The sequence below is a fragment of the Anolis carolinensis genome, chromosome 6 (assembly GCF_035594765.1).
Source record: "Anolis carolinensis isolate JA03-04 chromosome 6, rAnoCar3.1.pri, whole genome shotgun sequence".
Lineage (NCBI taxonomy): Eukaryota > Metazoa > Chordata > Lepidosauria > Squamata > Dactyloidae > Anolis > Anolis carolinensis.
Window position 1 is genome coordinate 16,589,396 of NC_085846.1, and position 12,291 is coordinate 16,601,686.

The following is a 12,291-nucleotide window of genomic DNA, read 5'->3' on the forward strand; positions in this document are numbered from 1 at the left end:
TCCTTTTTTGATGGCTCCTCCATATTTTCCTACCTTCCACAGCAAGCCATGTTCTGGAAGTTTGACCTCCACACGACCTCTCATATTGACACCCTCTTGGAGCGTGGCAACGTGACTCTCTTTGAGCTTCTGGATGAGGAGGATGTGTTGCAGGAGTGCAAGGTGGTCAACCGCAAGCTGGTGGACTTCCTGGTGCAGCCCCAACACATGGAAGCGCTGGTCACCTGCGTGACAGAGGAGCCCCCTGGAGATGTGGATGAGAGAGTGCGCTACAAGTAAGTGATGAATATGAAATCTGAAGAGCTTGCAAAGTTTTTTGTTTTCAAAAATTGAAAAACCTGTTCTTCAAAATGAGTATTAAAAGAATTAAAGAGACTGACCACACCATCTTCCCTTTTAGTCATTGGGCTACTTGTGTCATGTTTTACAAGGTTTCATACTTGGTTGGAGAATCACACATTTATTTTTTGATCATGATGTTTATTAATGTGTTATTCTCTTTATAACTTATCTCTATCCCAAAGTTGGGATTTCAGTCTTGATGTGAAAATCTCAGGGTAATGGCTTAATTCAGGCATCTTGCTTGTTTAATGTGACATCTAAATTGGTGAACTGGAATCTGGAGTCATGGTTTTCGTTAACTGTGATTAGGTATAATATTTGAATTAACAAATTTCAGTTAAGTTATGGTTCCAGCTCAAAGCTTATTAAATGAAGAAACATGAGCCCCGAGCTAATGGAAAATATGGAGGTTTCACATGATTTAAAATGCTGGTAACATGCCTCCGTCTCATGTACTTGCTCTTGCATTGGAATCCAGGTTTGATTGAAACCACTTCCCATTTCAGGAATGAAAGTTTACTATGGTTTCAATACTAAAGGTGATGCATGAGGGTGAAGCAGTACAAAAAGAAGGAAGATACAGCTATGATACTCATTTGTGTGTGAATTGATTGAAAATCTAGAGCATCCAACCGTCCAGCATCTAACCATTTCAATGCACAAAGCATGGGATCGGGTCTGGGTCCCGTTTTCCAAACTCCAGGATCCTTTGATTAGCAAAATTGTTTTGTAAAATTGAGTTTCTTTTAAAAAGTTACAGGCCAGATGTCTTGTTTTCCAGATGAATGGCACTCTGAGATAAACAATAGTCGTGTTATTTCTAATTATTTTATTGGGCAAAATCAGTTTGGGGTGCCAAAGCAACATAAATGGCCTTGAGGGACACATGTGGCCTATGTTCCACCCAATGCATACCTCTGCAGCAAGGAGTAGATGTCACTGTGGTATTATGATCTTCTGTCTATGATCAAGATAAATGATGATTTATTAATTAATGATGATTTAGCTGTGATCAACATTGAAAAAACAACAGCCTAAATCTTGCCGTTTCTGAATGAAATTCAGGCTTTTGCTTTGGCAAAGTTCCCAAGATGGACGTTCAGCATACTGTAATCTTTCTTTCCAAAAGCCGTTCATGGTATTAAAATGTTCTCAGGCAGTCCTGGAGATAATTGAACTGGAACTCTGCATACTAAATTTGGTAGGTGTGCCATTAAACAATCAGCAGATAAAAAACAAAGCATTTTGTGCAAACGATTGTTGAAATTTATAAAGCAGCAAAGTACAGCCAAAATGAATAGTTTTTTGTTTATACAATTCCGTTGATTAGTTTTATTAAAAGTGCTTTCTATCTCAAATCACTTCCTGCCTGGGAAAGGAAAGGCATAGTAACATGATTAAGGAATTAACCTATTTCATGTCACATCCCTAAATTTGTCATTGCCTTCAGATAATCCTGGTATAATAGTTCATTTCTTAAGTTTCTGTAACATACAACCTGTCTGTGATGATACTTGGAGATTTGCAATTTGGGGGTGCATTGACCATATTGGGAAGCAGAACTTCAGATGCCATAGAAAAGAATACGTGAGTCCCCATCTTTTGTAGCAGTGAAGATTTTCCTCCATTAAGCTCATGACTTTTTTCCTCGGGACATTATCCTCATATCGTTGGTTCAGGCTGAGAGAGTGATTGTCCCATAGTCTTGAAACTATGTGGCTAAAGCATGCCAAACCTCAGTGCTAAAATAAGTTACTATTCAGTGATCAGTTGGCAAGGATTCAATGCCATGCATAATTGTAAGAAATAGAATAAATTGTGCAGAATGTGTAATGAGCAAGCCTCACAACCTCTGAGGATGCCTGCCATAGATGTGGGTGAAACGTTAGGCGAGAATACTTCTGGAACATGGCCATACAGCCTGGAATACATACAACAACCACGTATAAATTGCATACTGCATGATTTAAAGAGGTTTGGCTTTTCACCAGATGGAATTTTCCTGGCAGAATTGTAGATCACCCAACCCAAACGTGTTATGTGTCTCTTGTACTGGAGATTCCTGAATATTTAGCAAGACAGTTGAGCAATGCAGGACTGAACTGTCTTTTTCATCTGCACAGCCATCAGTCAAAGGTTAGAGGCTGGCAGCGATATCCATGCATCAGGATTTGATGTGGCAGCACACTTTTAAAAAAGACTTATCTCCTATAGGTACCCAAGTGTGTCATGTGAGATACTGACATCAGATGTCACGCAGATAAACGACGCGTTGGGTGAGGATGAGTCTCTCCTGAGGCGCTTGTACAGCTTTCTTCAGACTGGTGGTATCCTCAACCCACTGCTGGCCAGCTTCTTCAGCAAAGTCATGGGAATTCTTATCAATCGTAAGACTGATCAGGTGATGTCTCACACGCTCTGGCTTACAACTATTACTTGTTCTCTCCGCTGGGGTTCAAATGACCCAACACTCTAAATGATTTTATGTGACTAAAAGAAGTTCTGTATCAATGCTTTCTAATATAGGTACTTGTATTTTGGGTCGTTGGAATAGTTTGGAATATTTGGAAGGTATGTTTATAATAAACATGAGATTAATGTCTTCTTACCAGTGCACCCTCATGTGGTGACACTTGGTATATCCATAATGAAAAAGGCAATTGGTTTCTGAGCACTTTCTTTTGAACTCCTTACATTGTAAATTGTAAATTCTATAAAAGGATGCACTCTGAGTCATTCATGGAAGTTTTGAATCATATCAAAAATGGCCCAAAACCTATAGCCTTTTATTGATTAGTTTTGTTTAGAGGCCTTTGCATTCCTCAAAGGCTGAGAGAATGTGACTTGCTCAAGGTGAACTAGTGGGTTTCCATGTCCAAATTGATAAACTCTACAAGTTAGCTGGCATTGCCCCTCCTGACGTGCGACGGGAAGTTGCTGCTAACGGTGAGAGAAAAAAGGTCGAACATTGTGAAAGCCACCCACTGCATGGCTATCACCCTCCTCCCACCAGACTCAAATCAAGGAAGGGCTTCATGAGAACCACCACTCCTCTTGATGTTCCTTCAGCAACAGCAAGGGTGTCCCTCTGGGCAGCTAAACCTGGCCATTCTAACTGGATGACCCCCCCAGAGGGTCTTCCTCCAGGGGCAAACCAAGAATGGGCAACTTGGAAGTCCCTGAACAGACTCAGAAGTGGAGTGGGCAGATCAAAAGACAACTTGACAAGGTGGCACTACCTGGAGGAATCCTCCACCTTGTGTGTCTGTGGAGCTGAACAAACAACTCAGCATATGTATGCTTGCCCACAATGCCCTGCCTCATGCACGGAGGAGGAGTTGTTTAAAGCTACAGACAATGCGGTTGCTGTTGCCCGCTTTTGGTCCAAAACTATTTAGTTGCTTGTGATTTCTTCTTTTTTTTATTTCCATTATTTGAAATGTATTTGTTGTACAATGCTTTTGACACGAAATAAATAAATGTCCAAATAGGGGTTTGAATCCTCGTCTCCAGAATCATTGTTCAGCATTCTGGCTTCCACACTGGCTCTTAAATGTCCAGTATAGCTGATACCTGTTCAAAAGAGCTCATGCAACACTTGTCAATTAACTTAGTTGTAATATACCTCTCTTTTGATGAGCATTCCATGGTTTGATTCTTGTATGATAAATAGGACAGCACATCCCAGCTATGTCCAGAAAGGGTCTTGCCTTTTCCTTTTCACTAACATGCTTGGCTGTCTTTCAGATAGTTGCCTTCCTGCGCAAGAAGGATGACTTTGTCAACCTGCTGCTATGCCACATCGGTACCTCGGCCATCATGGACCTCCTGTTGCGCCTTCTCACCTGTGTGGAGCAGCCACAGCTCAGGCAAGATGTATTCAATGTAAGAGGTTTGTTACTATGTAGTCCTGTCTGTTTCCCTCTTCCTTGAAAGAAGAGAAAGCATAATTGTGTTAGAGGCTTGGTGAATGCTAGCTTTTTAAGTAAAGTGTCTGCCTCATTCCCAGGAAGAATTAAAAGTGAAAATTAAGTGACTTTTGAAGAATATGTTCATTCATTGCTTAGAACGTTCCTGATTGCAAACCTTGTGATATGTACCGTGTATACTCGAGTATAAGTCGACCCGAATATAAGCCGAGGTACCTAATTTTACCACAAAAAACTGGGATAACTTATTGACCTGAGTATAAGCTGAGAGTGGGAAATGAAGCAGCTACTGGTAAATTTCAAAATAAAAATAATAGATACCAATAAAATTACATTAATTGAGGCATCAATAGGTTAAATAATGCATATATATGGATACAGATATATAGGTACATGGATCTATATGTATATAGGATTTGCAAGGACCTGCAAACAAATGAGGGGGAAATTCATATATAAAATTAATTTATATCGATATATAGATACAGATATATAAGCGCATAGGGATTGCAAATGCATGCAGGGGGTTAATGCCTATATATCTGTAGGAGATATTGACAAATATTTAAGGGGAAAATATTTTCATAAGATTAATGTGTGTGTGTGTTATCTTCTTCCTGACTTGCACCGGAGTCTTTCCCTTTTCAAAACATTCCCTTGGTTAAGAGGGAAGGAGGCTTTGGAAAACACACTGATACGGGAAGGTAAGAGAGAAATATATCATATATTACAAACAATGGCCTCTAGGTTCTGTTGCCTGGCCTTGACCATTATAAGCCAAGGGAGGCTTTTTCAACTAAAAAAAAAAGCGCTGAAAAACTCGGCTTATCTTCAAGTATATACGGCATGTTTCCTTGGCTTTTGCTTTGTGTATCTGAATACGTTGTTCTAGAAAAGAAGACATTAGTTATCAGTGGAAAGAGATACTTGGTGCTTGTGATCTAAAAATGCACATGTTTATAGTACTTAATCCAGCTTTCCTTACCAAGCTACTGGAAATCTCTTCAAGCGCTAGTCTTCTAAAATAATTCCCCGTGTTCCCATTGGGCTCTTTAACTCTTTACTAATATCTGATTTACTCATTATTTGGGTGGCTTTGTGAAAATATACCTGATTTCAGAATATTCTTGTTCCATAGAACTGCCATCCCTAGGTCCATACAACATTGTGCAGCAGGTGGTTCCCTATAGGCACCTTGCCTTTTGGATATTCTTATGTGTTGCACTTCTTTCTGCAGCATGACTTCATTTATTTGCTTGGGACAGATGTGTCTCACTGTATTTTCCCTCAAAGTATTTCATTATGAGGATTTCTTTGCCCAGAATTGTATGACATCTGCCAGTAAGGGTATTAGTATTGCTGTAACTCTTAAGTTCAGCCCTATGGGATGTTTTTGGATCCCTGTTTGTGTGCACACATGATTTTAACCCTGAGCACTTCGCACTGGTAAATGGAACAGGGAAGTCCTCATAATGAAAGATACTTGCTTAATCTTCACATCATTTTTCTTGTTTCCCCCCCTGTAATTTCAAGTGGCTTAATGAGGAGAAAATTGTGCAGAGACTCATTGGGATGATCCACCCTTCAAAAGATGACAATGTAAGTAGCAAATGTTCTTCATCAGTTATTTCCCCTATGCAGAGAATGTGTCATATGTTTATGGAGATGGGAAGGGAGTCAGTGTTTAGGCCTCAGATTGACAAATCTTGGGGGTTAGTGGGCTTCGTTCCTGATTTTGGAAGACCTTCTTTCTGCCACTGCCTTTTTTATAATATTAATTTTTATTTACATACATTAATAACTTACAGTGAAACAGAACACAATACAGTGAACATTTTACAAACAACCCCACCGCCAAGGTCTGATCAAGTATCATTTCATTTACCATAAAATTTATAATTCAACCATTAAACCAATGTCATATCCAAAATTCCTGACCAACAAGGTTGTATTATTTTCCCTTTTCACTTTCTAGAACATATTTAATAAAAACTGACCAGCATAAATCAAAATCAGATCTATTAATTTCCTCCCTGAACACCTTCATTTCCATTGATAATGTATCATTTAAAGCTACATTCCATACCTTCCCATACCATGCTTCCAGTGTGATATTGGTTACTACCTTCCATTTCCTTGCAATTATAAGTTTTGCCGCTGTGAGTAAAATAATCACCAATTCTTTCTTTTCCATTTCTAAATTCAACTTTGTGGCGTCCATTAATAATGCTAACCTAGCATCTGGAGTGATGTTTAAACCTATAATGTTACTGATTTCTATACATACGTTATTCCAAAAACTCTTCACCTGGGGGCATTCCCACCATAAAGGAAAATATGTCCCTTTATGCATGCCACATCTCCAACAGAGGTTACTTTGTTTCCTATCCATCCGGTGTAGCTTAACCGGTGTGGTATACCATCTCCATATGATTTTGTATACATTTTCTTTTAATCTTATTCACAAATTCTTAACCACTCTCCATTTTAGAACCCTTTTCCAATCGAGATCCGTCAGGGTCCCTAGGTCTCCTTCCCAGACCTTTTCTAACAGCTTCAGCTCTATTTCTTCCCCTATTAATCCATTGTATATTTTCCCAGTTAGTCCTTTCCCTGAAGTTTCTTGATTTTTAAGTTTGCTTAGCCATTCTTCATATTTATTCAGCTCTCTACATCTGGGATTTTTACCTAACCAATCATTTTTCCAATTATATAGCTGTTGCCTCTCAAACCAATTCAGGACACCTTGTTGTTTTAACTTATTAAAGTTGCCTCTTGAATTTTGTATCCATTCCTTCCAAGAAAGAGCAGTTTCCACCTCCTCTAATTTTTTATTTTTAAGTTTAATTCTCAGATCTTCTGGAAAATTTTCCAGTAGGACTATTGGGGTTAGAGGAGAAACTCCTGGAAATATCTTGTTTCTTAACTTAGCCCATGTCTCCATAACCTCTTTAGCCAGGTTGTTTTTACTTTGCCAGTTTTTGACAAGAAAAACATATCCCCATAATCTCTTTGCCAACACTTTCCTTCCAGTCCCCGCCAGATTAATTTAGGTTTCGAGAGCAGCCTAAACACTCCCTTTATTATATGTGTCTCATAATAGGTATTTAATTCTGATATTCCTGATCACCCTAATTTCTGTGGAATATATCATAAGCTTCATGGTAGCAGAAATCTTCTAGTTCCATTACAAAATTTATTAACTAATTTCTGCCATTTTTAAGATCAACCTCTAGTAATTTAATAGGTAACATATTACATAAGAAGTTAAATTTAGATAATAGTTTCATTTTAAAAATGGCAATTCTGCCAAACCATGAGAAATTAAATTTTTATATTCCAGTAGTCATTCTTGGATTTCCCTAAATAGTCTAAAAATTTAAATTTTTTAACTCTGAATAATTTACAGGTATTGTAATTCCTAAGTACTTAATTTTGCTTCTAATCTTAATCTTAAATTGATCCATTATTTTATCTTTGTCCTTTCCCTCCAGGTTTATTGTCATTACCTCCATTTTCTTCCAGTTAATTATTAAACCTGTTATTTTCCCAAACGGGTTCAAATGTAGATTTATCCGGTCTAGTGCCCTATCTGGATTCCTTACTGTCATCCGCAAATAAGCTAACTTTGGTTTTATTGTCCACTCCCATTCCCTGTATCTCCTTAACTTTCCTAATCGTAGATGCTAATAATTCCATAACTAAAATAAATAATACTTGGGAAAGAGGACAATCCTGCCTTAATCCTTGTTCAGTACTAAAAGATTCAGTACTTGAGTCATTAATTATAACTTTAACCCTGTTTTCTGAGTATATTCGCTCTATTATATGTTGGAAACCCTCTCCAACCCTCTCCCTCTGCCACTGCCCTTAACCGTTTTTTAAAAATGGATGCCAAATTGCCCTCAAGGGATTTGTGGGGGAAATTTTCACATATATTTGCTCAAGGAGACCCAAAAGCAGCAGGATCTTTGACAGCACCAGGAAGGCCCTAAATGCACTGCTCTTGGGTGTGTTTGGAGTTACAGACATTTGGGGATTCCAGTATGCAGAAAAACATCTGGGGGGTGGATTTTGCCCATTTCTGTCTTTGGGTAGTTCTTTTGGCTGATCACAGCACAGAGAAATGGAAATGTGTGATTGCTAAAATGTAAAGTGATGACTGAATATGGACTTTTCAGTGTGGCAAGCTGCTGCTGTATCTGGAATTGATATTTTAATATCATTTTTGCTCTTTGCTTTCGTCCCCCTCCTTGCAGCAACATTCCAACGCTTCACAGTCCTTGTGTGATATAATCCGTCTGAGCCGTGAGCAAATGATTCAAATCCAGGACAGTCCTGAGCCAGACCAGCTTCTGGCCACTCTTGAGAAGTAAGTGCCATTCTTGATGACCTCATTGGCATAAATGGGTACTCTTGCCTTTAACATCAAAATAAAGTGTCAACAGCTGAAATAGCTTTGATAAAACCTCAACAGTCTATGTCTGTTTAGCATGGAGTGCTTAATCATTTTAAAAAAATTATTGAATAAATTTGAATTTTGTGATGGGCTTTAAACTTATAATCATTGTGAATTTTCTGTGGGACTCTGTTCTGTCTGTCAAAATTTAGGGTCATTCTTGATGATGATTTTGCAGTTGGACATGTTAAAACTGTATACAGCAGGATCTTGGGTTATATTCCACCCTTCTCACCCCGAAGGGGACTCAGGGCAGATCACATTGCACACATATAAGGCAAACATTCAATGCCATAACATAGAACAGAGACAGAGATAAACGCAGGCCGGGCTGTGGTGCAGGCTGGTTAGCAGCCAGCTGCAACAAATCACTCTGACCAAGAGGTCATGAGTTCGAGGCCAACCCATGCCTGCGTCTGTCTCTGCTCTGTGTTATGGCATTGAATGTTTGCCTTATATGTGTGCAATGTGATCCGTCCTGAGTCCCCTTCGGGGTGAGAAGGGCGGAATATAAATACTGTAAATAAATAAATAACTTGCAGCCTCTGCCCTTGTGTGGGGGCACCCTGCCTTATGCATGCCTCCAGGAATGATGCTGGGTGACTTTTCCAGTTTCTCTTCATCTGCCACATAAATAGCATGATGGGAAACCTTTGGAATGCAGGTGGGGGCCTTGTTGTCCTGCAGATGATGAACTAGAAGTCTAATCTCTCACTTTTGTCCAGTCTTCCCGGGGCCAATGGAAATTGGAGTCCAGTGATATCTAGAAGGTCAAAAGTTCTCCAGCTCAGTTTTGTTGCTTCTGGAATAGTTCCTTTGTTTTACTCTTCAATTTATTTCTAACTCAGTCTTGGTATTCTCTCTGGAGCCTCCGGTGGCCTAGGGGATAAAAGCCTTGTGACTTGAAGGTTGGGTTGCTGACCTCAAGGCTGCCAGGTTCGAATCCCAGCCGGGGAGAGTGCGGATGAGCTCCCTCTATCAGCTCCAGCTCCATGCGGGGACATGAGAGAAGCCTCCCATATGGATGGTAAAACATCAAAACATCCTGGCTTCCCCTGGGCAACGTCCTTGCAGACGGCCAATTCTCTCACTCCAGAAGCAACTCAGGTTGCTCCTGACACGGAAAAAAAAGGTATTCTCTCTCTCTCTCTCTCTGTCTCTCTCTCTCTCTCTCTCTCTGCTATCTGCTATTTGCTATTTGCTATATGCCTGTGGGGGCATCAGGGATTGATGCCAGTACAGACTCACAATTTTAGAGCATGTGTGTATGTGCCTTCAAGTCACATTAGTTTAATAGGGTTTTCTTTGATATGTGTTTTGTTATTTTCTTCCTCTGAAATATACCCTGCAACACCTGGTATTTGGTTTCCTAAGTATTAACGGGACTGATTCAGCTTAACTTCTAAGACCAGGTAGGATCTGGTGCCTTTAGGATGTGACTGTTTAATAATAACTTTCAATTTCACTCCTTTGTTTTCAGGCAAGAGACAATTGAGCAGCTGCTAAGCAATATGCTGGATGGAGAACAGAGTGAATCTGTCATTGTCAATGGGATCCAGGTCTTGCTGACACTGTTGGAACCACGCAGACCCAGGTGTGTGGGGGAGATAGGTCTAACATGCAGCAGGAACCATGCAAAGTATGTTCTGTACTGTGTTGTGCTTGAGGTAGCGTTGCATTTTGTGATGATTCTAGTCAGCACACGAGAATAATCCTTAACATGAAAACCTCTCTATGTTGATTTATTTTTTCTTCTCCTAATCCCTCTTGCATTTTTGTCGTACCTTTTGTTTATTATATTGGACTGAATATTTTCTTTTAGTTTTCTTGTATACATTTGTATCCATTTTCTGTACACTTTTTCCCTAATATTTGTTTTTGTACACATTTTCCCATTTACAAAATGTATTCTTGTAATTTTTTCTGTAATATGCATTTTAAAATGCATGTATGTGTTTATATGTATATATTGCTCCAGAATTTGTCAGGAGCTTCATATATATTTGAATTTCTAATGCAAGTTGTGTTTTGTCCTGTGAGGTATAAAAGGGATCTTCTTTTGTCAGTTTCAACATCTGACAAAATACTTTTCCATTCCTGCATGCAGAGAATTGTGAAATCTCTGGTAACTGGAGAGGGGCTACAATGGGGTCACAGTTAGAATTTATTTCACAGTGCTCTACTTCTTTGCATTGAAAGCAGTGTCCATCCTTTCCACTACATCATTTTGCACTTTTGACATATTTGTTTTAGTAATTAGAGCAAATAAAACCTTCAGAATTAAATTTGTTCCAACACTGTGAATCTGAAAAGCAAAGTGGGTTATGGCAAAGAGAGAGAGAGTTTCAAAAGCATAGAACATCTGATATAATTAACTGTATTTCCATAATTTATTCAATGGTTTGAGTTTCCCTATCATAGTATCTAGATATCTTAGGAGTCGTCTTTTGGTCTGTACTACCATAGCTCATTATTTGTATTAGCATTGTTTTTCCTTACTATCCCTTGCAGGACAGAGCTGGGCGGCATGGGAGGCTTTTACTGCAACATGGAGGGGCAGATGGAGATGTCTGGCCCCAACTGTGAAGTGGCTTGTAGCCAGGCAAGTCAGGGCACTCTGCTTGCTATCAAACAGCGTCTCAGGGAGCTTCACCGGCTGCTCCTTGACCCACCAAAGGTTTGTATGCATTAACTTATATTGGGCGTGACAAAAGTGGGTGGCCTATGAGGGCACATCCTCAAAAGATGCCCTCAGAACATTACCATGGGGCAAGTGGGGAGCCTGTGAGCCGCCCTGAGTCCCCTCGGGTGAGAAGGGCGGGGTATAAATGATGTAAATAAATAAATTTTATCTTTGAAATGTTTTGGAACATACAGAGGGCCCAGATTATTGTAGGGATTGTTGCCTAAAACAGGATTTCTTAAACTTTTCTACTTGGGACCTTTTTTGGCCCCAAAATATTTTATGTGACCCCGGATATATATGTATATAAAATAGGTTTAAAAATCAAATATTTACTGATAATCAGCATTTGCAAGGTATACGAAATAGACTGAAATTTCTTTTCATGAAGTACAGCTAAGTATCTTCTGCAGAGTCTACTACACAAAAGATTTATGGAAATGTCTAAAACAGCCACTAGGTGATGTTCAGAAAACCTTTCTGATGTTATTGTACTTCTGTTCTACATTTGTCGAGTAGAATTTGTTAAGACCCACAATTTAAGAAGCTGTGGTCTAAAGCAGTTTTTCTCAAACTGTGCTCCTTCAGGTGTTTTGGACTTCAGCTCCCAGAAATCCCAGCCAGTTTACCAGCTGTTAGAAATTGTGGGAGCTGAAGTCCAAAACATCTGGAGGAGCCGAGTTTGAGAAACTCTGGAGGTGCAGAGGTTCATCATTGTGACTGTAGTAGAAACCCACATAACCCCAACCATAGTAACACCCACAAGTGAAGAGTTTTTGTTTTAAATGTGTTTATACTTGAGTCGTTTCAAAAGTAAGGACACCTCATTCAGAAGCTGTGTTGTAGTGATTGTTGTTTGTCAGGAAAAAGATGGAAGC

General features: G+C 39.4%; 1 protein-coding gene across 5 annotated transcripts in view; it reads left to right on the forward strand.

Moving 5' to 3' along the window:
- Window positions 1–12,291, forward strand: part of ppp6r1 (protein phosphatase 6 regulatory subunit 1) — a 58,085-nt gene that overhangs the window by 29,027 nt on the left and 16,767 nt on the right. For all 5 annotated transcript variants that reach the window (XM_008118935.3, XM_062958236.1, XM_008118934.3 and 2 more), the window contains exons 2-8: window positions 43–275; window positions 2,557–2,743; window positions 4,090–4,227; window positions 5,805–5,870; window positions 8,531–8,643; window positions 10,211–10,324; window positions 11,242–11,407. In XM_008118935.3, the coding sequence (XP_008117142.1) occupies window positions 49–275; window positions 2,557–2,743; window positions 4,090–4,227; window positions 5,805–5,870; window positions 8,531–8,643; window positions 10,211–10,324; window positions 11,242–11,407 (1,011 nt within the window). In that variant the 5' untranslated portion in view covers window positions 43–48. The remainder of the gene's footprint in view (window positions 1–42; window positions 276–2,556; window positions 2,744–4,089; window positions 4,228–5,804; window positions 5,871–8,530; window positions 8,644–10,210; window positions 10,325–11,241; window positions 11,408–12,291) is intronic.